The following is a 25,515-nucleotide window of genomic DNA, read 5'->3' as shown; positions in this document are numbered from 1 at the left end:
TCATTAAGTGCCTTAGACGATTTTGTTATCTTAGCTAAGTTAGAGCATTTTACTTGACTTTATATTTCTTATTACAAATAAGTAGATACATCAACGTTATGAAGTTTCTGGCAGGCCATGATGCTGTTAGAATAGTATATTCATGGTATGTTCATTAAAACACCTGCAACCTTGACAACACTTACTATCCAACTTGTACCAGATTAGTGTTAGTCTATGCGATAACTAACATCTCCCTAGTTAAGGAGTAAAAACTGGTAGATACTTAAAACCCCATTCATTAGCATGCTCGAAAACTTACAGCAACAATCAAAACTGGACGGAATATTTGAAAGTTGTGACTAAAATATGGAGCTTTGGTCGGAATTATTGATAATTATATGTATATATGTAATATAAGCTGAGCTTGAACCTTCAAGGTCTCAAAATGTAATGTTCTACAGCTAAAAATCAACAAATGAGCCCAGGAAATCATCTGTGAAGAGGACACCGATTCAAATGAGTGACAAGAAGCACACCATTCATTTTAAACGAGATGAACTAATTTAATTTGAAAGAAATATAAAAGAAACTTATGGAGAAATGAATGTTCTAATAAATAAATTTATGACCACAATGAAGTGACTAACATAAAATTTCTTTTGACAAAATAAACTTAGTTCATATTGATTAACGTTAAGACGAACATAATGGATATAACAGGAATGATAAGGAGCAGAAGCAAATGAAGGGCTATATAATCACTAACTTCAACAGGTCAAATCATACTGTTTCATGCACATGTCTTACTACATGTGAAATATAACAAGCACAGCTACATTAGAACTATCTACTCACTGTTACAAGCAGCTACAAGTATTTTTAATGAGCAGGCAAATAATTTGCAACAAAGCCTAGCAAATAATGAATGCTCATATGAACTATATGGTAGTATAGTAAAATCTACAAAAGCATTTTGGCTGTCAATAATGTCAATGAAAATACATTAGTCTAGTGACATCTGGTAATTATTTTTAGATTATAGTTATAGACAGCTGACTTAAGAAAAACAATCAATATAAATACTATTCTTTTCGATGTGTCATAAACATAATGTAAAAAATTTCACCTTCTCTACCAAGAAAATAGTTGTTTCCAAGGCACAGTAGACCAGCGCTAACAAGCAAAATTATACCTATAACTATTCTGTCAAATGCATATAATACAATAATAGTAGGCTTTCTAGATGGAAGATCAATAATATTTTGATTGCAAATAGTATGGCAGATCAAGTCATTGCATCTTGCCCATTCGGCGTCAGATACAACTTGGTGTTACGACTCTAATGTATTCCAAGACCCCATACTGCATAGCCAGTTGACACAGGGACAGTGGCGCGCTCTATAAGTAAAAGGACAGAAAATCCACATTGAAGCCTTGAAATAAACCGAATACATGTGCAGTAAACATTACCCATGCAACATCACTCTGCTAAATACTGCATATGTGCAAAAATCTATAATTTTTTTTAACGAGGACAAGATGTGTATGTTGCTGCAGCGAATGTTTGTGCTTGTAGTTTGAAGACTGACTGTGACAGTAAAACATGTTTTAAAAGACCGAGCCCAAAGGTCTGCTTGAATTACAGTGTGCATAGTACATAAGACACTGAGGCTGCAATTTAAAAGACAAACTCAATAATACAAGAACTGAAGAACAAGAATAAAACAAATGTTGAGAACAAAAAGCTTGCGCTATATTGAACTTAAAGATGACAACCATGATATGAAATGAACATTGTGGCAACTGATGATAATAGTTGACGACCTAGTCAACAGCAATGAAGAATAAAGCATAATAAGAACACAATAATTGCAGGAAATGGGATAACAAATTGAAAGGTATGTTATGAAAATATACATTGTCTAGCTTGTGAACTCAGGTTTAATACAACATATAAAACGAAAGATAAAGCAATGGAAATAACTGTGAAATTAGCTCCCAATAAAAACCAAAGGAACAATAATATATTGACTATTTACAACTCCGCTGATTCTACTGAAGCATTTAGCATTGCCGCAAAACTATGACTCCGCATAGCCAATAAAGTCATAGAAGTTCTACTACTAGAAATTCTACTATGCAGCAAATATAAATTTGACAGGAGGCTGAGATTCAACACTCACAACAAGAATAATATAAATATGAAATATATAACAAGATTATATAATTGGCTATCATGAAGCATTTGTTTACGCAGGGCTAGGGTTTGAAAAATATAACTACTACAATAATATAAATACTAAACTCTAGCTATGAATACCAAGCATGCAATTATTGTGATGTTAACAGATCACAATGGCGGACAACATACATATAAAGTTGCTCTATCAAGGTATATTTCTACTGCTCATGCAATGATGAGAATAAAAATGTTGCAGCAAACAAATTTTACTTAATAGACATTGTTAGCCAGCCCCTTTCTCATAGATGGATGCGTTTTGAAACTAACTTGCAGGGTTCTATCACCAAGTGTGAACCCATTTAGTCTGGAGATCGCCATGACAGCTTCTTGATACTCTGACATTGTTACAAAGCCAAAACCCTTGCATTTGCCTGTTTCCGGATCATTAATAACCCGTACAGATAGGACTGCACCGCATGGTCCAAATAGTTGCCAGAGTGTGCGATCCTCTGTCTCAGGTGCTAGGTTGTACACAAAGAGAGTAAGGCCCTGGCTAGCTGGTGACAAGGGGGCTGGTGTTGCGGCTACAGGGGGCAGAGTGTTGCTGATTGGTAAGGTACCTGGAATTGTGGCAATAGTTGGTGCTGAGACAGCTGCCATAGTTTGGTGTGCGGGTGGATGAGAAGTTGGTGTCGTTGGTATGTAAGCACTAGTGACATCAAATGGAGAGAACCTATACAGCGAGCTAAAACAATACAGTTCGATTATATCCTCAGATATATAATGCAATAAATTATGCTGACAATGAACTGCAATAATAGATTGCTAAAAGCATGAGCAATTATATGTAGCGCGTAAGAAACCCTTGGGACATACACCCTGATATCCTATATGTTATCAAACAATTTGTCTATCTAACCAGAGTCTGCATCAATCACGTATATCCATCAGCACTTCGGAAAGTGATCCTTCGCTATTTACAGCCTCACCTTTCGCTCTGTGATGCAGGGCGGACTTTTCAATAATCGCATTCCTAACTACCTGCCATTGGGAAAGGATGGGGTCAACATAATATCAAATAAAAAGCAAGCTATTAGCCTATAAGGCTCTCAATTGAAAACTACATCCGAGAAACAAACATTGTTGGACTAGTGTTTATCAAACGCTAAATTGTTGAAGACCATTCATAAGAATTGTTTCAACCGCATGGTCTCACTACAGCATTGTTCCTACCGTTGAAAAGATAAACGAGCAAGCCAGTTTGCACTGTTGCTTGCAGGTAAAGCAACGCTAAAAAATAAAATATTTTGTAGTATATATTTGTTACACAATCTGGCTCGCATCTTACAAGCTATGACCGAAATAATGTACGTAAATGTTGAGGTAATAGAACTTCGGGAGTTCCTAAAGGTTAACTTGCAACAAAATTCACATTACAGTTATTTGGGATCAAAAGATTCACCATGTCTTATTCTGCTGTGTGGTGGGTGCAAAATATGTGGAAATGTGATTAAAAGCTCTTAAAAGCTCAAAAACGAACAGTTAATCGCTGCCATCACGAAACTGCCGTAAATTAGAATCTCTTTTCAAAATGGTTCAAATGGGACGTACTTGAACAAGATGGCTTCTGTTTACACTTTCACGTAACCTCATTCGTCAAAATATTTTCACAAATATACTTCGCCCATTCAATAAAACCATGTCTATTGTTCTTACGCGGCTATTTCATCATCATTGTAATGCTGTCATTTTGAGCACTGATATCTTATAACCTACATTGAAAATTCGTTTAATTATTTAACCTAAGCTCGAAGGAGTGCATACCATCCTCTGATGAACATGACGAGCCTGTTGGTCACATGTGATAATCGAAAAATCCTGCAGAAATTATTCGCGCTGTTTGGCAGGAAATATTGGGTCACATGATCAGATTACAACTAGACGATTAGACCAAGCCGAAACAAAACTGTAAAGTAGCGAGCATATATATTCCATATGGGGTCTTTGGTAGAACCTGAAGTGTTTTCCATAAACTAGTGCTACTAGAAGTTTGTCATAAACTAGTGCTACTAGAAGTTTTATATTGAGCCTTTTAATTCATGTGAGAAAATCACGTGTCAAAACAATACTGCCCTGAGCAAGCAAAACACCCTATCTTGATCTTTGTAAATTGTTCAGCACAAGCACAAACGCGTTTTGGTTGAGCCTGGCATCAGTCTTTGCAGTATTTCAATTATTTTTTCTGATTTATTATGGTGAGATATCCAACGATCTTTACCAGAAAATATTTTTTGTGAAATTTCAAATTCAAAGGAGTTATTTCACTTAGGGCGTTTTGATTGCCTAAATTGACAATTTACTAAGCTGGCACTAGGCAATCAAAACCCCTATCATGGGCAGATAGGGGTTTTGATTGCTTAATTGGACTGGTTTCTCATTGTTATTATTATGGTGAGATATCCAACGGACCTTTACCAGAAAATATTTTTTGTGAAATTTCAAATTCAAAGGAGTTATTTCACTTAGGGCGTTTTGATTGCCTAAATTGACAATTTACTAAGCTGGCACTAGGCAATCAAAACCCCTATCATGGGCAGATAGGGTTTTGAGTGCTTAATTGGACTGGTTTCTCATTGTTAGGTTGCCACCAGGCCATTTGCTATAACTGGATTATGAAAGGATTACAAGTTTCAATCCTGATATTAATCCGCAATTAGTCAACAAAAGGATAATTATTGCAATTCCTATTACTCATCCTATATACTCATTAGAGCCCTGTAATAGCCATCCTTCAGCTCAAAAGTTAAAAGATGATCAAAGAATTAAGTCTCATTCAAACCTGATGTTATGAAATGAAAGGAGTAGGTAAAATAGTGGTTTTAATGTGATCAAACGCTTTTATTGAAAGTAATTTAAAACAAACAATCAATCGCTTGCCATAATGTCAGTATTTTAAGAAAGTAAAACCTTTCCATGGACATGTAACTAAAACAAGTTTCTCATCAAATCTCAGAGTCAGATTTTCGAATCTAGACTTATGTCACTTGGATATCGTCTGCTCATAATAAATATATTATGACAAAAAATATAGCAATAGGATTGAACACTTAGAAGTGTACTAGTTTGTTAAAGCTGCCTTAGAAATGACCAAATATATCTGCTTCAGTCTTGCTTCCCTTTGTTTATATACTATGTGATTACATAATGCTGCTCATAATGCCCAACATTGTGTATGTTCAGGCCAATCAAAACGACCTATCTGCGGATAAGGCGTTTTGATTGCCACTCTATGTGTGGTAAATGTGGATAGTGCGTTTTGCACTTAGTGAAAAGTACTATTGCTAATGGTCTCAGATGTATGAAATTTCAGGACATGTTAGATCTGAACCTAACTTACATAAAAGCACATTTTGGAAAAAATTGTCAGATAGGGTGTTTTGCTTGCTTAGGGCAGAATAACCAAATGGATTGACTACGTCAGAGAAATAAAATGATTCCGATCTACGGCGGCTTCGTGATGGCGGCGATTGACTGAACGTTTTTGAGCTTTTAAGAAGTTGTAATCACAATTCCACATATTTGAACCTACAACACAGCGGGTAAGACATGGTGAATCTTTTGATACCAAATAACTGTAATGTGAATATTGTTGCAAGTAAACCTTTAACTATTCCAGGTTAACGCTGGTTGTCATTAACGGAAATAGATAAGGGATCGCTGCGGAATATTGAGACTGCTACAATAAAACAAGTATTATGTATCTACCTGTAGCAGATACTTCTGTTTGATAGGAATTTTGTTTCCATATTTTTATGAACCATTATATCAGACAGAACAAGACAATTTTTAAAAAAGTTTAAGTAGATTTAGGGAGTTTACAAGAATTCACATCCAGCATAACATCAAATTTAGCCAGAAAGTTTCAACTTGCCTGAATCGACCAGGATGGTGAATCGGACCCAAAATCTGTCGAGATGGCTGAAAGTATGAAGCTGCTGCCAAAGTCATAGGCAATGCGGAAGGAGACTTGCTACTGGGGTTATTAGCAAATTTAACTGTGATCTTCTCCGTGGTGCCAATTGGTTGATGTCCATTCAGCTTCTCAATAGCCAGTTCGGCTTCACACCTTTTGTCATAACGGATGAAGCCAACACCTTTTGATAAACCTACAACATATTGCATAAAATGTAATCTCACTTCATCATCTGTAATATATACATGTATATATACACTAGCTGTGCCACCCGGCGTTGCCCGTGTAATAGAAGAGTATTTGGACAGAAAATTGATTTGTATTTAACATATAACAACATTTGCCATTCTAACTTTCAAACTACATATCGTGGGAAAAGTTTTTTGTCTTATAAACAATGAGAAGTAGTGAGAGTTTTGCTATTAGGGCCATTAGGCAGTGTAATAATGTGAGCGAACAGCTTCTCGTGACATTTTGCTATGACCCGCGTCATACATAAAGCAGTTAGGTATAGCTCTGATATAATGCCTTATATTGGTTGGCAAGCAACTTCAACTTCCATAGTGCAGTGGGCTAGATGTAAGACCTGTGAACGGCTTGGTGCAAGATCGAATCCTCGTCGGTATGTAATATTTATTTTAAGATCTATAGCCGGATTTCCGACGAACAGACACACGGACTTTGAGAAATAGATATATATATATATATACATTATAGTGTTTCTGAAGTGAAGTCTCAGTAACACCTTTAAGAGAACACAGTGAACAAACAGACAAATGATTTAAATAAGTATTTGGAATGACAAGAAATTTATATTTTGGAACAGGTGTCAACGGACGAGTCAGTATTAGCTATTAGTAATAATTGGCCTACTGGTCTAAGATGCAGCTTGATGAAAATTGAGCCGATTTCTATAGCGAATGGATACTCATTACAATTCCTGTGGGAAAGAATCGCTACTTACATACTTACATAGTCATACTAAATCATTGCTACAGAGAATGCGCTAAGCTCTAAAAAAGGTGGCACACATTTGGTCTAAAAATTATAAGACAATTCTTTTGATGCTCTCATGCCATTTTAAATTTGCTGTCATACCCTAGGACACTTATGTATTCGCGTCATATAACTTGCGCATTTTCGCGGTGTCATCCTCTCGTGAAAATTTCATGAGCGAAACTAAGCTATCATAACGAACGAGCGAAAACGCGAAGTTCAATAGCTTTGTTCATTGATATCCGCAATAAAATCGTCATATTAGAAATGCAGGCAATTTTCGTCTGTGGTTGGGCTCAATGGGAATTTTCTGGTAAACTCATTATAGCTAATACACCGACCTAACAGCATGGCAAAGCAAATTAAGATGATATCAGTTTAGTCACTGAATTTGTAACTGATGAGGATGAAAGTCTGTTAGGTGAAGTCATAAAAATGAAGAATAATTATTGTAGTGATGAGTTTTATTACCAACCAAAAACAATATCAACTCTCATCAGGTCCAACCACATTATCTCTTTCACTGCCAACCATGTACAAATTCGCTATCGGCCTAGTGCCAGCCATTTTACCGAAATTGCCGATATTCCTTCATGATATGTATACAGTATTTTTTTCAAGTTCTATCTTCATCTAGAACATTTTTGTTACATATTTTATTTTGCCAACATTTTAACCAATAATACTATGCAAAAATTCAATGTATCTCTACTTGTGCGCGATGATAAAGCTATGTGAAGCTACGATCGATCCGAAGCTAAAACGATCCTCCACAATGTTCCTTACTCTTACAAAACTATTACTCTCACCACTGTCAGAGACAGTGCTGCTACTTTAATTATCTGTATAATCACGAAAATCTAAATCTTAATTGGCTATAATGTCATCAACAACTAATTACCTGTTTTATGACTCGCCGTGGTAGTTAATGAACTCACAGAAAAATATTCGTTTTTAGATTAGAAATTCTCAAACAAAAGTTTAAAATTGCTTCGTTGTTTTAGGCTGATTTTATAGAGAAATCTTCGGACAACACAGTCAATTTCATAAAACTCTTAAAGACCGTGGGTTATGTGGTCAACGAATAATAAAATCAGGTTACCACGCAATTGCTGAGAAAGTCCAAAAATGCGTTTATGGCAATGGCCCCTAAAAAACGCATAAATGCGTTTATGGCAGCGAAAGGGTTATACAGTTTTGGTTGTGAAGTTGGTTGTTACCTATCTATTTTCTTCTTCTTGGTATTCGAGTGTGAAAGTCACGGCGGGAGGGACCTAGACGTCATTGATAGTCCAAGAAACAAATGGCAGCAAGTGATCAAATTGAATTGCCAATCTCACCCACACATTTCAACCTGCGGTTTACAAATACGAACTAGTCCCAAATTGAAGTTTTTTTCTTATTAGCGAACTGGACGTGAGGAATGTAATCTGTTTTTTCCACTGCATTTATTTTCACATCACTATATTTTTGCACTCATCAGAGCCGCGAAATTAAGTTGCAGCGAAATTTTACTCTGTGTGCTACTTACGAAACTAAATACTAGCAAAATATAAATGTCCTAGGGTAACCGAAAACGGTGGTTTTAAAGTTGCGAAAAAAAAATTTCACAGATAGCGATGCTACTCAATTATGACAGCCAACAAGCTAAAGCAAGCCTATATTTACAATGACAAGAGGTCTTATCATCAGAGTGGCATGCTGACGATTAAAATTTCGCCTCTGAAAGGATTTGTTCCATGATTCTGTGTAATAGCAGTAGATGTTGTGAACAGCCATTGCTTAGCAGTTTTTGTGCTTCTTCCATACCAACAAAATCTATGCACTGTTGCTCATGAATCATGAAATTTACTCATCAGTCCATTGAGATCACACAGAGTAAGATTGAAGCTCATTACTACCACGATTTTAAATTTAGTATTAATAAAGCATCAAACATTGCAATGGCTACACTCCAATACAAACAAAACCATTAACAAGTACATATTGACAGAATGGACAATTGATTGAAATTCATAACAATCTGCAACTAGTATTTCTGTCCAACAAAATCACGGAAGAATTGAGAACCCAGCCATGGCAAGAGTATATTGTACAGAATATAATCTGCATCTAACTTTTGACAATTTAATTGTAAAAACTACCGTAGACCTCTATTTGAACACTACCTTCATTTAAACGTCACCTCTAGTTGAGCGCCACTATAGAGAAGGGTTGAAAAATAGAGCGCCACCATTTAATTGAACGCCACCTTTATTTGACCGCCACCTTGACATTCTCTGATCTTAACGAACCAATAATAGTCAGTGATTAGTAAAGAATTGTCCATAAATGGTACTAACAATGACTCGGTTACATCAATAACAATTCTTTTGTTGTTACTGGTAGTATCGAAGCCCTTTTTTAACTCCAATGCTTAACAATTTTCATTAAAACTTTGAAAGCAACAATACTGAAATAAGTAACAGCTGTATCAGGCTAATAGTAGCTCATATATAACGCGCTATTATATATAATGTAGCTATTATATATAATGTAGCTATTATATAACTTACAAATTTTCAGATTTATAGCATATCATTTGATAGCATCATTGCAGTTGTATAAAGCTTATGATAGATCGACACAAATAACTCCTCTTTTATTGCACATAAAAAGTCAGTTTTGGCTGCAAACTGTAGCAAACATATCAATGAGCTTTTAGGCAACATTGTTAAATATAGTTATAAAATAAAAATATGCCTTCAAATTTAGAATGAAATAAAAAATTAAAAACTCCAACAAATTATAGTAGGTTAATTGCGAGCAATAGTTACAAACTGGGAGAAATATTACTCATCATTCCAATGCATATTATTTTAGAGAGCTACGACAAGTTGGAGGTGGGTTAGCAAATTTCTAGCATCAAAAAAGGGTTATGTCACTTCGCTCGAAGGAGAGCACAAAATATAGGTGACATACACTTCGCCCGTAAAAGTTAAATTTATTTTCGCAAAAGTCTGATGAGCTGTTTGAAAAACACAACACCACCCTCTATTTGAACGTCGCCTCTAATTAAGCACCACTCCAAGGGTTAAAAGAAAAGAGCGCCATGGCATTTAGATTGAGGTTTTACAGTAACCAAAACAATAGGTGGCCGTCGGAATAAAGGAACAGAGAAGCAAATGCTAACATTTTATGCAATCATTGCGATCACACAAATCCTAGAATGCCAATTCTGAATAGGTCATATTAGAGTATCCGTACATCCCTGTATTTTTATGGACAACTGTAATACTAACGACCACAATTGCAGCTTAAAAAGCCATATCTATTGCCTGACAACTTGGCAAACTTAAATTCGCAATCAAGCAATCGTATGCTATTACAACATTGATAAAGGACAAGTTTTAAATATATGAATATGTAGAGCTATATGAATATGAGGTATTTTAAAACAAACTCATATGAAAACAAAGATTTACCAAAAATTTTGAAAACACTGAGAATATACCTTAAAAGATCAAGGAAAAATTCCTTTTACACTCAGCTTTAATGTTAATACTCTGGTATGCTGGTTTGGTGGAAAATAAGTTTTGAACGAATCCGATCTTCCCAGTACGTACTTGGACAGTCTGCAAAATGCTCGCAACTAGCGGTTTATGTAAACCGAAATTCAGTAACACATTTTCCATTATGGACAATTTTATAAATGATCATTTGGCTTCCAAAAGGTATAAATTAATATTTATGCGTTATAGGCATAAACTGCAAGAAAATGTCTCGTTAAGATTGGTTCAGAACAATTTACCAAAAAATGGTAGTATGGCTAAAGCACGGGTACTCCAAGCTTTGCGATAGGCGATGGTGAGAAGAAAGAGAGAAGGGTATATTACAAAAAACCACACCAACTCATTCATTTTTAGAAATGCTCTCGATTGAAAATATACATCAAATAACTTAACAATCAAATGTTTTACCATTTAAAACACTCACCTTTTCTAATAATATATATACAACTTTCAAAAGACACTTTGCGGGCGGAAACGAGCGTTTAATGTAGACTTTTGAATATCGGGATTCGATATATAAGGGCTACAGGACAAGCTGACGCAATGAACCTTTGACCTCGTCGTTGATTTGGCCACAAACAGCTTTTGCATTTGGTAAATACGTGTTTGTGACCAATCCAACGACGAGGTCAAAGGTTCATTGCGTAAGCTTGTCCTGTAGCCCTCATATATCGAATCCCGGATATTCAAATGTCTACATTAAACGCTCGTTTCCGCCCGCAAAGAGTCTTTTGAAAGTTGTATATTATTAGAAAAGATGAGTGTTTTAATTGGTAAAATTTTTTCATCTTTAGGTTATTTGATGTATATTTTCAATTGAGAGCATTTCTAAAGATGAATGAGATGGTGTGTTTTTTTGGTAATATACCCTTCCCTCTTTCCTCTCACCATCGCCTATCGCAACGCTCAGAGTAACTATGGACTAAAGGCATTCTTTTTGGTACAGTTACATTATCTTCTGATTTCGAAAATGATGACTATAGGAAACAATGATGAACAGAATGTAAGAGACAAAATATTATTAATGCTTAGACCCGAGCGCTTGATCTCCTCAGACCGCTACTCCTACTTTGAATTCATTTATTCAGTTATAAATTTCATTACTTTCTTGCAACTTATATAACAGGCCAATACAGTTCACCCTCGAGATACGATTACCCTGATATACGATTTTTTCACCTTACGAAGTCAAACATTGTGATATCTTCACATCGCTATACAAATTTTATTTCACCATACGATTTTGAGAAAAGTTTCGCCAAAGCTAAAATTTGGCGGTCGGTGTGCTCATAACGCACGTCAAAATAAAAAAACACAGAAAATTTTTCGGTGTCTTATTTAGTTTGCCGAAAACATTTTCAGAACGTTTAGAAGAGACACGATGATCGACTTCTCTCATGTCAGCATTCCGCGTGGAAAAACTTCGTGTAAAATACACAAGCGAGAGCAAATATTCATTCGTAGCGTTATTATATCTTTTACTATAAACTTTTAAGTCAGCATACGTATATAACTACAAGTATCTACATTTAATTCGTTAGCTATGGAATCTGAGACCGATACAAATTTTACAAAACGACGGAAAAATGATTTCTATGTCAAAAAGTTGGATGTCGTAAATAAGAAAGCGCCTGTATTATTAACATTGTCAAGGAATATGATTGCAACCAATCAGCATTTGCAATTATTATTAAAACAAGAACTCCATTAAAGCAAGCACAAGAATGAGCTTCCGACTGAAGATTTGAAGGAGCTAGGTCATGCACGCGATCAGCATTCAAAAGGAGCAACCATTTAGTGAAGGCGAGGAAGTAGAAGATACAGAAAACCCCACATTGGCTGAAATATTTCAAGTGTTTAATTTACCATGTAGACTGGTACATTAAAACAATGCATGTATAATATATATTATTTATCTCTGGTGTGGCATGTTTTCCATATTTTATTCATTTTATTTTTGTTTCCTTTTGATTTTGTTTTATTTTCTTGTTTAACCATGTCTCTGCAGGTGGGGTTGTTATCTCCTACGTGAATACAATTCATCGTATGTATGTAACTCATATAACTAACTACTCAAGATAGTTGACGCATTTACATTACTTTCTGAAACTTGCTAAAGCCCTGTCTCCCCATAGGGTATAAATACGTACAAAATTTGTATGTATGGTTACATTGATTCTTGTGCACATTCCATACAAGAAAAACTACTGTAGCACCTTCCCTGGATCCTTCTACAAGCTTTAGCTAGCTAGCAGTTTTCTGCATTGCACCAGCATTTTTTTTTTAAACCAGATGAAAAATTGGACAGGACTAGACAACCTTCTTTAGTCTGCTAAAAATTCCATTTTATTACGTATTAAATTAATCTTCAAGTATACAGCAACATAATTAGCATCGATACCCATTTGCCTCCTCTCTGCTTTATTCGCTACAATATACCAGCTAAAGTCACGTTACTCCAAATGTATGTACGTCCTGTATAGTAAAGAAAAATTCCTTTTTTTTCGGTAGCCATTAAATGGTCAGGTGTGTGAGAGGCCGCTTTCGATCACTGCATCGCTCGGCCTTATTGAATTTTGGTTGAAAAAGGTTTCAACCAGACACGCTAAATTTTGTAATGAAAGTGAAGACAGAAATTTATGAAGGATAAAATTTCGTGATAACAGTTGAAATTCATTAAAATAGTTCAAAATACATACTAAAACTTGGTTTTAAGGATGAGTTTGGCAAGCTAAACTTATTTGAAGTGAATTCAACGTTTATGTTATGCGTACCTTTTGAAGGTAAGAACTTGTTACCGTACGATCTGCATTTGGTACACAGAATACAATTTTACAGTATTGCAGATTATAATCACTGGGTGCACTTAACACAATGCAGCTACTGTAGGTAACTATAGTTACTAAAGTTAACATACTATTTTGTTACTAATTTTCAATATGTACAGCATTTTTATAAAATTTTGGACGATTTTTACCTTCTTTTTTTATTGTATAATTACAATGGTTTCTATACCCCGACATACAATTTTTTCGCCATACGATGCCAGCCTTAGAACGGATTAACATCGTATCTCGAGGGTGCACTGTAAATGAATTCATCTTAAAGGTTGACTTGCAACAAAATTCACATTACAGTTTTTTGATACGAAAAGATTCACCATGTCTTACTCTGTTGTGTTGTAGGTGCAAAATATGTGGAAACGTTATTACAAGCTCTTAAAAGCTCAAAAACAAACAGAAAATCGCAGCCACACGAGACCACCGTAGTTTGGATTCTTTTTCCAAAACGGCTCAAATGTGACATAGTTGTGAGAGATGGTTTCTGTTTACACTTTCATGCAACCTTATTTGTCAAAATATTTTCACAAATATACTTCACGCATTCAATAAAACCGTGTCTATTGTTCTTACGCGACTGTTTTATCGTCATCGTAATGCTGTCACTTTTAGCAGTGATATCCTATAACTTACCGTGAAAATTTATTTAACTTTTTAGCCTTAGTTTGAAGGAGTATATATCATTGTCTGATAATCATGATGAGCCTGTTGGTCACTTGAGATAATCGAAAAATGCTGCAGAAATTATTTGCGAAGTATTGGGTCACATGATCAGATTACGACTTGACGATTGAATAATGCCGAAACAAAACTGTAAAGTAGCGAGCATTTATATTTGATACGGGGTCTTCGGTAAAACCCGAAGTGTTTGTCATAAACTAGTGCTATGATAAGTTATATATATATTGAGCTTTTTATTGGCCTTTCAATTCACGTGAGAACATCACGTGACAAGACAATAACCAAATTTCATGGCTACGTCATCAAAATAAAGAGATTCCAATCTACAGCGGCTTTTCGTTTTTGAGCTTTTAAGAGCTTGTAATCACATTTCCACATATTTGGCACCTACAACACAGCAGAGTAAGACATGGTGAATCTTTTGATACCAAATAACTGTAATGTGAATTTTATTGCAAGTCAACCTTTAATACCCATGTCAAAAGTTCTACCAGAACTGTTGGGTGAGCTTTAACGCATGCATTTCCTTACAGGCCCCAAACTACGGTTTACAATCAAAAATAAAGAAATGTGAATAGGACCTTCACATCATCACATCCAACAATTAAAATTTGAGACAATGAGTTATTCTTAGATTATGTAGAGATGACTTGTAAGAAAACAATCAAAAATTCTACCAGGGGTAGAAAACGAATAGTATCAAAACAAAAGAGATTCTGATAGCAAATGGCGATTATGATTCTATGAACAATCAAAACAAAATAGCTGTTGAGATCTAAATAAAAGGTGTTAAAAGGTGGTGTCTTGCCAGTTATGATATTTCAAAACACGTGATAAATCTATTTACACATTTTTAACAAAAAATCCTTGACCTAGTTAGATAGCAAATTGAGAGAAACCTTAGCTTACTAGGAGTTAATTAAGAATTTCTGATACGTTGATGATAATGCATTACATTTAATGAAAATAGTGTGAAGCATTACATATCCTCAAAAACATGTTTGCAAATTCATGAAAAGCATACGCTTATTAAATCAGAGCTTAAAGGTTTACTTGCAACAAAATTCACATTACAATTATTTGGTATTGAAAGGTTCATCATGTCTTACTCTGCTGTGTTGTAGGTGCAAAATATGTGTCCATGCGATTACAAGCTCTTCAAAGCTCAAAAACGAACAGTTAATCGCAGCCATCCTGAAAACGTCGTAGTTTGGAATCTCTTTATTTCGATGACCTGCTCAAACATTGTGGTTATTGTTTTGACACGTGCTGTTATCATGTGATTTGAAATGCCAATAAAAGACTCAATATAAAATGTTGCGTAGGACTAGTTTATGACAAACATGTCGGGTTTTACCAGAAAGCCTGTATCAAATATAAATGCTCGCTACTTTACAGTTTCGTTTCAGCCTGGTCTAATCATCTAGTCATAACCTGATCATGTGACCCATACTTCCTGTCAAATATCGTGAACAGTTTCTGTAGGATTTTTCGACTGTCAAAGGTGACCAGCAGGCTTCTCATGTTTATCAGAGGATCATATGTACTCCTTCGAGCTGAGGTTAAAAAATTAATTGAACTTTTACGGTAGGTCTCGGGATATCAGTGCTCAAGGTGACAGCATTACAATGATGATGAAATAGACGCATAAGGACAATAGACATGGTTTTATTGAATCCGTCAAGTATATTTGTGAAAATATTTCAGCGAATGAGGTTGCATGAAAGTGTAAATAGAAGCCATCTTGTTCAGTTACGTCTCATTTGAGCCGTTTTGAAAAGGGATTCTAATCTACAGCGTTTTCGTGATGGCTGCGATTAACTGCTCGTTTTAGAGCTTTTAAGAGCTTGTACCCACATTTCCACATATTTTGCACCGACAACACAGCAGAGTAATATATGGTGAACCTTTTGATACCAAATAACTGTAACGTGAATTTTGTTGCAAGTCAACCTTTACCGTTTGATTTATATCAGCTTGGCAAGTGTAAGCATGTGTTTCCCGACTGATCTACCAAGAAATCAACCAGCTCATAGAAAAATCAAGAATTTAAGGTGGTGATGATTTTATGAAGTGTCAGGAAGTTACCTGCACAGTTGGGAGTAAAAACCATGGCATTTTTAGCTCGCTTATAATTTTCAAGTTCTAGTTTTAGTGTTTTACATAGAAATGGAGGACACAAAGGATATTCTGAATGAAAAGTTTAGGATTAGCGTAATTACGAGTTGTGGAGCCAGAGGGCAAAAACAAAGTAAAACACAAAAAACAAACAGTCGGCTCAATTCTTCATATATATATATATTTTTTTTTTTCAACACTCAATTTGAAATTTTGATAATAGAAAGCGCATGTTTATAGCTGCTTTAGTAGCCATACCTTTTAATAACCAGCGAGCTTATTGTAGTTCAATACACTAACTAACCTAAAGGTCAAAGGTGGGGAAATTTACTGTGATATAATTACTGTGATATATATGGACCGCCTGGAGGCAACCCATCTATGAGAGCTCCGCATGAAAAGACTTTTTTTTCTGGGGCACTCCCTGAGTGAGCTGCCAGCTGAATCACTTCTGATAAGAGCAAACGAGTACATCGCTCCATGTGGAAAAAGAAACATTCACCACCTTGTTGCTTTTGGAATGATTTGTTTTTGCTTCTAACATACAGATGAAGGTCTCCTTTTTAAAGTGAGAAATTTCTTTAGTTTCAAATGCAACTTGCTTCAAGTTATTGGCAACACCATATATCACCATATATCTAACTTCGTTAGTAAAAACTCGTTATGAATGGCTATTGGATTTGCAAGAATTTCACTGATATATGTAACAAAACATAAGGTAACTCAGTACAAACTTACACTATAATCTAGCTTAGAAAATCGCACTCCTCTTTAGGATACTTACTGCAACTCAAGGTAAATTTTACAGCAAAATATAGGCCTACACGACCTCCTTGAGTACCGAGAAAAAAAATTCACATAGATCAACAAAGAAAACTCCCTGAAGATTCACGCATCTAACTATAAATTCAATTTTTTTTTAATCCAGTCTACATTCAACATCATTTTAACTGTCAAACTAGGCACAAAATGTGAATGACCTACAATGATCTATATGGTCAATGATCTTCACCAATTTTAAATCCGGATGCACAAATTTGCGTGATGCACAGAGTACTGAAAATATTGAATAATCCAGCGCAAGCTTAACCATTTGGCTAAAAACAATACAAATACATTTTTTAACACTTAAGCAAAACTCGGACATAAATTTGAGTGGGTTGATGGTTGCGCGGTGTGTAACAAACAGTAATTGACTCTGAAGCAACAGTAATCAACATTTTATTTGAGTAGAGAGACTAGTCTGAAGGTCTGAAGTGCACTGATCCACAGCATAGAGCTTGTGCAGTGTTAAGTTTTATTATTAATTCTATGGATAACTTTTGTCATCCATGTGTGAAACCCAACGTATGATTTTACTAAATCTGTTGATAATGTGAAACTACGTGTTTGAGGTACTACTAAAAGATACAAATAAAAATTATAAATAAAATAGTAGAGAAACAACTGGGCGAGACATGTTTTGGGATTTGAACTGAATGATGTAAGCTGGCATATCATAGTAAACAGTAAGCATCTCGAAGTTTGCCTGGTCTTAGATAACTACACATAAAACAAGGTTAACCGTTTCTCTTGGAAAAGAGTATTAAGTACTATGTGCCATTATGGTGGTAAGATTTATATAACCCAAAACTGTAGTACTCTAACATTCTTCATGGCTTTAATGTAGTTTTTACAAGAACAGAAGTCAAACCCAAAGTTATAAGGTAGTGACAAATGTAATGCTGTTTATAAACAAAACATGTTAAGTAAACAGGCAAGACAAATAGAAACTAAGAACAAAAGAAACGCAGTGAAATAGTGCAAGCGTAGCAGCAGAATAACTAATGCAAACGCAAGGCAATACCTGTACTGTTATCATATAATATTCTTGATGTGATAATATGGCCACATTGTTGAAAAAGCTCATCTAGCTCAGGTTGTGTCATAGATTTGGGAAATCCGCAAACGTATAAGTTTGCCCCCTTAATCGTTTCACTGCTTGGTCGTGCAAAAGAAACCTATACCACAGAGCAAGAGAGAAGAGTTGTAACAGGTTAGTACACACTTAAATAAAGCAAACCTTGAAATAACCTATTGCAAGATGAAGCAATGTTCAAGCAGTGAGAAGGTTTTGTTGCACATTACTCCCATCAAGGGATTCACCGCACAGAAGATTGCTCCTTCTTTGTCAAGATAGTCTTATGAGCAAAGAAGCGAGTAGCTACACAAGTGCTAGGCTAACAAACCTGTAGCTGGCTCAGTAAGAATTCGAGATGAAATAATTTCCCCAACGCTACTAAACAATGTCTCCAAGTCTAGCTGCGTCATGGTTTTGGGTATGCCAGAAACGTAAAGGTTGGCCCCTTTAATGCTTTCACTACTAGGTCGGGCAAGGGATACCTGTGCATGGATAGAAGCAAAACAAAAGCGAACTGATAAATTGCGAACAACGAAAAAAATAAAACATCTAAATTCAAAACATAAACAACAATGCAAAAAGAGGCTCAACAAATATATTTATCAAATACCAAATAAAAAAGCTTTTTTGCTGACCAACAAATGCATGCACAGTAACTCCATTTTAATACAATAAATGATGCCAAAAAGTGTTTAACCTTTTCCACACCGTTCCTGTAATTCTTACGGGCTGAGAGCGCAGTCTCAGCGCACCAAACCCGTAATTGCCCGTCAGATCTGAGTCTTCGATAGGTATTTTTTAAATTCATTTATTTATTTTAAAAACGACACTAAAATTTTTAATTAATATTTTGAGTAGTTTTAAAAGATATCATACTACTTTTTTAGCACTATAATTATTCTCTTCTACGCATGTGCAAAAAGAACAGGTTGTTAGAAGTTGAACGTTCTTTATGGAAAGCTGATTGTCGTGAACGGACGCGAAATTTGAAGCGCTGCTAAAAAATTCGTTTATAGGAAGATACCGACTGGTTTAAAAGTGAAGAAGAGAATTTTAGACCAGAAAAATGTGAGGAAAACGATGAAAGTAAAAAAGAAAATCAACAGAATGAATTGGATTGCGAAAATGAGACTGAAACGGCCGGTGTTGAAACGGCGAATAACGACGGATATCAAAGAGGAGCTGTTTAAAACCAAAAGAATGACATTTTGCTGACAGCCTGGCAGTAGTATAAGTTTGCATTCTTAAACAGGTAAGTGTTTTTTATTATTCAAAGCTTTTTAAACATTGGCCATTATATTATATTTATCGAAACGAATAAATATGGCCTTCAAAAACATTGCGATGCTTCGGAGCCTGTTGATGATAAACATTTGGCAAGTTGTTTGTTTAGTTTTGCATATAGGTATTCTCAAAACGCCTTGTCTGTTGCCTTACTGGTCCACATTCCTTTATTATTTACGCTGATTTTTAACCAATTTAAAAATTGTAAGACAATTAGAAGCAAGTTTACACTTTATTGACAATTTTGAAGACCCTGCTGGCAATATATTGTTCAATTTAGAAAATGTTTTTGCCATGACATGCAACTGGTTCTATCCTGTTTTTCTATCTGACAAATTTATATCTGTAGATGAAAGCTTGCTGGCATGGAAAGGATGGCTCAACTTCAGACAGTATATTCCATCTAACAGATCTAAATTTGGAATTAAGTTATTTGCTTTCCGTTGCTGTCTCTGGCTATGTGCACCAGTAGTCTGTATACATCGTCGATGAGCAAGCTGAATGCACTGGCAGCGGAGTCACTTGTGGAATATCTTTGTGCGAGTCATGTTTTGATCCTTACCATGCTAACTAAATTTATTTACAAATGGTATTTTATTTAGTTTCTGCAAATGCTTCACTGCTTTGTATTGCTAGCTTTTGTACATACATTTGCTAATCTATTGTATTAGTTGTGCATTGGTGTGCTGTATTTGATGCACACTGCCATCTTCAGAGCAGCAGTCTAATCAAAGAGTTCAGTTCTCATATTGTTTTGCAATCTAGCAGTCCATGATTTGCTGTTTCTGCTCATAATAAATGTTGCTTCCTGTCTTTTGCTGCTTCACCAAATGTGTGAATATAGGCTCACCACTTAATTCTTCTTGCACACAACCAGTTAATCTTTTGCTGCAGCACGCATGAACCGGTGCAATGACTTTATATGCAAAATTATTACATAAATCTATAGTCTCAAGAAATGCATAAAAATTCAGAGCAAAAAATCGTAACCGTGTATATATAGAGTGCAAAGTTTTTGCAAGCTGTGTGGAGGAAAAAAAATCTCATTCTGCAGGAAAATGTCTCAGCTTCCAGATGCATATTTATTTGCAGTTTTGTGCCAATTTGCACGAAAGTTGGAGCAACCTTGTCGGGGGACTTTCTTGCGCTGCTTATGAACAAGGTGTCTCGAGCATTTCCAATGGCGCTCCCGCTATACATCGGAGCTCATAACTCCGCTTTCAATTTTTTTTGCAAATTGTTGTGAACATATGAATCCATGCAAGAATTATTTATACATCATTGCCAATTGCTTTTAGTCAATATAAAATACAATTGAAAAGGACGTACAAAAATGAAAAACTCGTAACCTCAACGAATTGAGACTTTTGCAGGAAAACAAATGCAAGCTAGCTACATAAAAAAGTATCAGCTTGTAGAGAAATTTCTCAGCATTCCTATGCATGTTAATTTATGTTTCTACTTCAATTTTAATAAAAATTGATGCAGTTTTTACGCAGTGGTGTCGAAGGCTCAAATCGCCATAGTAAATGCTCTGGTGTGCTGGGGAATTTCCAGCTGTAAACCCGCGGTCGCTAAAGGGTTAAAACAGCATATTCATAAATTAAAACGCTACGCTGAACGTTACACCTACATTTGAAAACACAGAACTTTGGTTGGGTCAGAAGAATTGTGAAGCTTATAAAAAACGTTTCATGTCATTGTTGCAAACATTTCAAACACCAACTCTGAATATGTCGAAATAAATCAACAAAAAAGAAAAAATTTGATTCTTGTTCTGGCAATTTCAAATCCTTACCTATTAGTGGACAACGCAACATAAACTTGACGAGACATCTTAAAGGTGACTTGCAACAAAATTCGCATTACAGTTATTTGGTATCAAAAGATTCACCATGTCTTATTCTGCTTTGTTGTAGGTTCAAAATACAGTAAAACTCGGCTAACTCGACCTTCACGGGACCGAGAGAAAGTGTTCGAGTTATCAGAGCATTCAAGTTATGAGAACACTGTCACAAGTGCATGTATTATTGAATTTATCAGTGCATATACAAACTATATATAAATCAAAAGCATTGATTGCTTGTTGCAAGTTAAGGGACCTCTCATGTAATGTTTTAACCATTTTTATCAGAAAGTATAAATATTTTCCTTTTATTACTTGAGATTCATTTGTTTGTTTTAGGTGATGTGACTGCCGGAACGTTTTCAGATTAAAATAGGCAAAACCTGATAGCGGTTGAAACTTTCAGAAAAAAAGACATTTTTCTTTTGAGCGTTTTAACAAAAACAAGTTTTGCCGAGTTTTCTTAATGTTTATCTGAAGGTTACCTCGCTTCTCCTTGCTTGCGGAGGGCTATCCCCAAGCGGATGTTTGGAAAAATTTGATTTTTTGCAAACCTTTAGAAAAGTCATTAACGAAATATTTTGCCGATAGTGGTAATAATAACGCCTATGAACCACTAAAAGTTGTTGTTTATCTCTATGGCTTGGAATAAAGTGATATTCTAAAGCGATAACAACCGTCTCGGTAGCCATTGGGCAAAAAAACTATTCGAGTTAACAAAGTTAAGGCCGAGTTATCTAAAGCAGTTTATCATTGCGTGGGAATGGACCAAACAAATTCGTTCGAGTTAACCATGTGTTCGAGATATCCGAGGGCGAGTTATCCGAGATTCACTGTATGTGGAAATGCGATTACAAGCTCTTAAAAGTTCAAAAACGAACAGTCAATCGCCGCCATCACGAAACCGCCGTAGATCGGAATCATTTTATTTCTCTGATGTAGTCATTACATTTGGTTATTGTTTTGTCACGTGATGTTCTCACGTAAATTGAAAGGCCAATAAAAGGCTCAATATAAAACTTTTCGTACCAATAGTTTATGACAAACAGTTTGGGTTTTACCGAAAAGCCCGTATCAAATATAGATGCTCGCTACTTTACAGGTTTGTTTCGGCTTGGTCTAATCGTCTAGTTGTAATCTGATCATGTGACCCATACTTCCTGCCAAACAGCACGAATAATTTCTGCAGCATTTTTCGATTATCACAGGTGACCAACAGGCTCGTCATGATTATCAAACAATGATATGTATTCCTTCAAGCTGAGGTTAAAAAATTAAACGAATTTTCACGGTAGGTTATAAGATATTAGTACTAAAAGTGACAGCATTACAATGATGATGAAATAGACGCGTAAGAACAATAGACATGGTTTTATTGAATGCGTGAAGTATATTTGCGAAAACATTTAAACGAATGAGGTTGCGAGAAAGTGTAAACAGAAGCCATCTTGTACAACTACGCCCCATTTGAGCCGTTTTGAAAAGAGAATCCAAACTACGGCGGTCTCGTGTGGCTGCGATTTTCTGTTCGTTTTTTAGCTTTTAAGAGCTTGTAATCACATTTCCACATATTTTGCACCTACAACACAGCAGAGTAAGACATGGTGAATATTTTGATATCAAATAACTGCAATGTAAATTTTGTTGCAAGTCAACCTTTAAAGAATTATGACTAAACTTTGAATATTAGTTCATTTGAATTTTGAGACATGCTAGTTGTGGCGGCATATACATAACCAAGTAAGCAACCAACAAACACCATATTTATTTAAATTTGAAATAACAATGCAAGAATGAAACATTAGGATAGTTTTATGTAAAAATGGCATTGCAATTTTAATACATATATATATATATATATATTTTAAAGAAACGAGATTGGCACATCGTTCAATTTGGCAATGTTATAACAAGTATAACTGAAAGATAAAAGAAGCTTCTACAACAATGTTACTAACGCAATCAAAATAACATACATGTAAATAGGCCTTGGTCTAAGATAAGGTGGTTGTGATATAGTACATCACAAAAAAGCAAGCCAACAGAAAACAATTCGTTTAATACAAGCAGCACACTAATGATTAGATTGAAAGCTAATTACGAATGGCAGAATTTTATCAAACTAACGAAGTTATGAGCATTAATTGTGCTCTGAAGAGCAGAATAATTAAGTTACTGGCAAAATACGATCTTATTGACCAGCTGGCAACTTGCAAGACAGTAAAGAGCCACACGTTACGTATCCCATGGGTTGAATGATTAGAAAATTTACTTTAAAACCAACAAGTTGATGAGATCTTATGGGAAAACTATAGCCTCATCCGATGTGAAGTAATTAGCCACTGCAGAAATCTCAAAGTAGCAAGAACTAATTGCCAGTGCATTAGGTTACTCTGTACTCTGTTATTATTCCAATGATTAATTTGACTACTAGATACCTGGTGTTCATCCACTTTAGACAAGCACCTACCTTAATTATCTTTGTTTTAAGCCGTAACTGGTTCAGAGACTGTATCGCTTTAGCAGCATCTTCTTGACGTTTGTAATTCACAAACCCATATCCCAAACTCTGACCTACACCAATTAAGCTAGGATAAATAAAATATATTATATATAGATAGGAGTTAACATGTGCTTTTCTGCAGCCTGCACCGACTGGCAAAAATAGACCATATACTAAATCACATCAATATTTCTCTGCAGTTTACTTTAAATGCTGCATTTATTACTGAGCAATACTGAGAAGTACAGAAAACAGCATAAATCATCATTTTATTATGTACGTACCTTTGTTGGGTAGATGTTTTATCAATTCCTATATTATCTCTAATATCGCAATATATTGCCAGACAGTTGTTAAGAACAGTCTCAGTTTATCAAACTTTTTTGTAAAAATTGTGACATCAAGCAATGCTCATCTATATTGATAGCTAATCGGCTGTAGGTCAAAGGAAGGCTGCAACAAACTGAAACTCTCGCCTATTCTTTTCATTTCCACAAGAGAGTAGTTCATGTAAAAAGTCCGACAATAAAAGCTTAACAGCAATGGTGCCTACTGGTATTTGTTGTTAGGAAAGCTAGAAACATGATTTACCTGTTTGTTTGTCTCTGATAAGTTTGCAGCTATCGACTTCGCCGATACTGCTGAATAGTGACCTAATTTCTTCTTGTGACATATCTTGAGGTAAATAATTGATGATAAGATTAGTTTTGGAATCATCAGAGACTGTACTCTGATCAGAAAGCTCTGAGGGCTTGCTATTCACCGGAATTGCATTGTTATTGGTGTTTGTGTGGATAGGTGGGATCTTTTGTACAGTTGCCACTGGCATTTGATGAAATGACAGCACACTCTTGTTATCAAGGGAAATCATGGTGCAATCACTTAATTTCTCTGTTACCTAAAACAGAAAAAGATCAAAAATTCAAAATCATGTAATAACTACAGTAAAATACAAGAACCAGTTAATGTTGTATTTAAGCTATTATAGTCTCCTTATGTTTTACGCGAACTGCAATACCTGAAAAGTAATTATGGCTAGTTTGCTTCAATCTGACTTACCACAGCATATATTTGAATATAATTTAATAATATAATAACGCAAATACTGTGTTGAGAAAAAATATCTATATCTTCAAATTTACCACAATTTTGATGGTACATGATAAATTTACTGAATTTTCAAAGCACAAAGTTGTGACCAAATGCCAGCAAAAGATTATTTGTAAGGCAAACTAAATATTTTTTAGATCTAGTAATTTGTAGCAAGTACAGTAGAATCCTGATATATAACTGTGGTTCAAAGATAGTGTTTTGATTAATCTGTGAATCATTAGGTTATTTAATTTTTTAGGCAACCACAAAAATAAATGGAGGAAATGTAAAGAGTAGCTAGAAAGCAAAACCCGTGAACAAACAGCTAGTCACCATTTAAACTATCATGAACAGAAATTGCTTCTCATGTTGAACAATAGTTGACTTCATGGCAAAGAGTACGACGTGCATGAAATGCTATGGTTTATCAGGATAGCAGATATTGCTTTAGTTACACTATGACTAAACAGCTACTACTAACCATGCTCAACTCCGTCATTTTTCCGATATTAGAACTATCATCTGTGGTAGAAGGATGCTCTTGGCAACAATGGCTAACAAACTTGC

General features: G+C 35.2%; 1 protein-coding gene across 1 annotated transcript; it reads right to left on the bottom strand.

Moving 5' to 3' along the window:
• Positions 1-582: 582 nt before the first annotated feature.
• Positions 583-25,515, bottom strand: LOC137389749 (ELAV-like protein 1). The gene is made up of 7 exons (XM_068075835.1): positions 25,430-25,515; positions 24,448-24,754; positions 23,824-23,927; positions 18,552-18,705; positions 6,096-6,330; positions 2,492-2,909; positions 583-1,380 (listed from the first exon to the last, which is right to left on the bottom strand). The coding sequence occupies exons 1-7, from the start codon at positions 25,445-25,447 to the stop codon at positions 1,297-1,299; spliced, it is 1,320 nt and encodes a 439-aa protein (XP_067931936.1). The 5' UTR covers positions 25,448-25,515; the 3' UTR covers positions 583-1,296.

Source organism: Watersipora subatra, chromosome 3 (genome assembly GCF_963576615.1).
Source record: "Watersipora subatra chromosome 3, tzWatSuba1.1, whole genome shotgun sequence".
NCBI classification, from domain to species: Eukaryota; Metazoa; Bryozoa; class Gymnolaemata; order Cheilostomatida; family Watersiporidae; genus Watersipora; species Watersipora subatra.
Note: the sequence above shows the minus strand (reverse complement) of the source record. Positions and strands in the feature narration are given on the sequence as shown.

What these genes read in the sequence shown, in the direction of transcription:
- LOC137389749 (XM_068075835.1), bottom strand. An exon ending in TCTTACTGAGCCAGCTACAG is followed by an intron (nt 6,331 to 18,551) that starts GTTTGTTAGCCT and finishes AATATGTTGTAG; the next exon opens with GTTTATCAAAAGGTGTTGGC. An exon ending in CACCATCCTGGTCGATTCAG is followed by an intron (nt 2,910 to 6,095) that starts GCAAGTTGAAAC and finishes GTATTGTTTTAG; the next exon opens with CTCGCTGTATAGGTTCTCTC.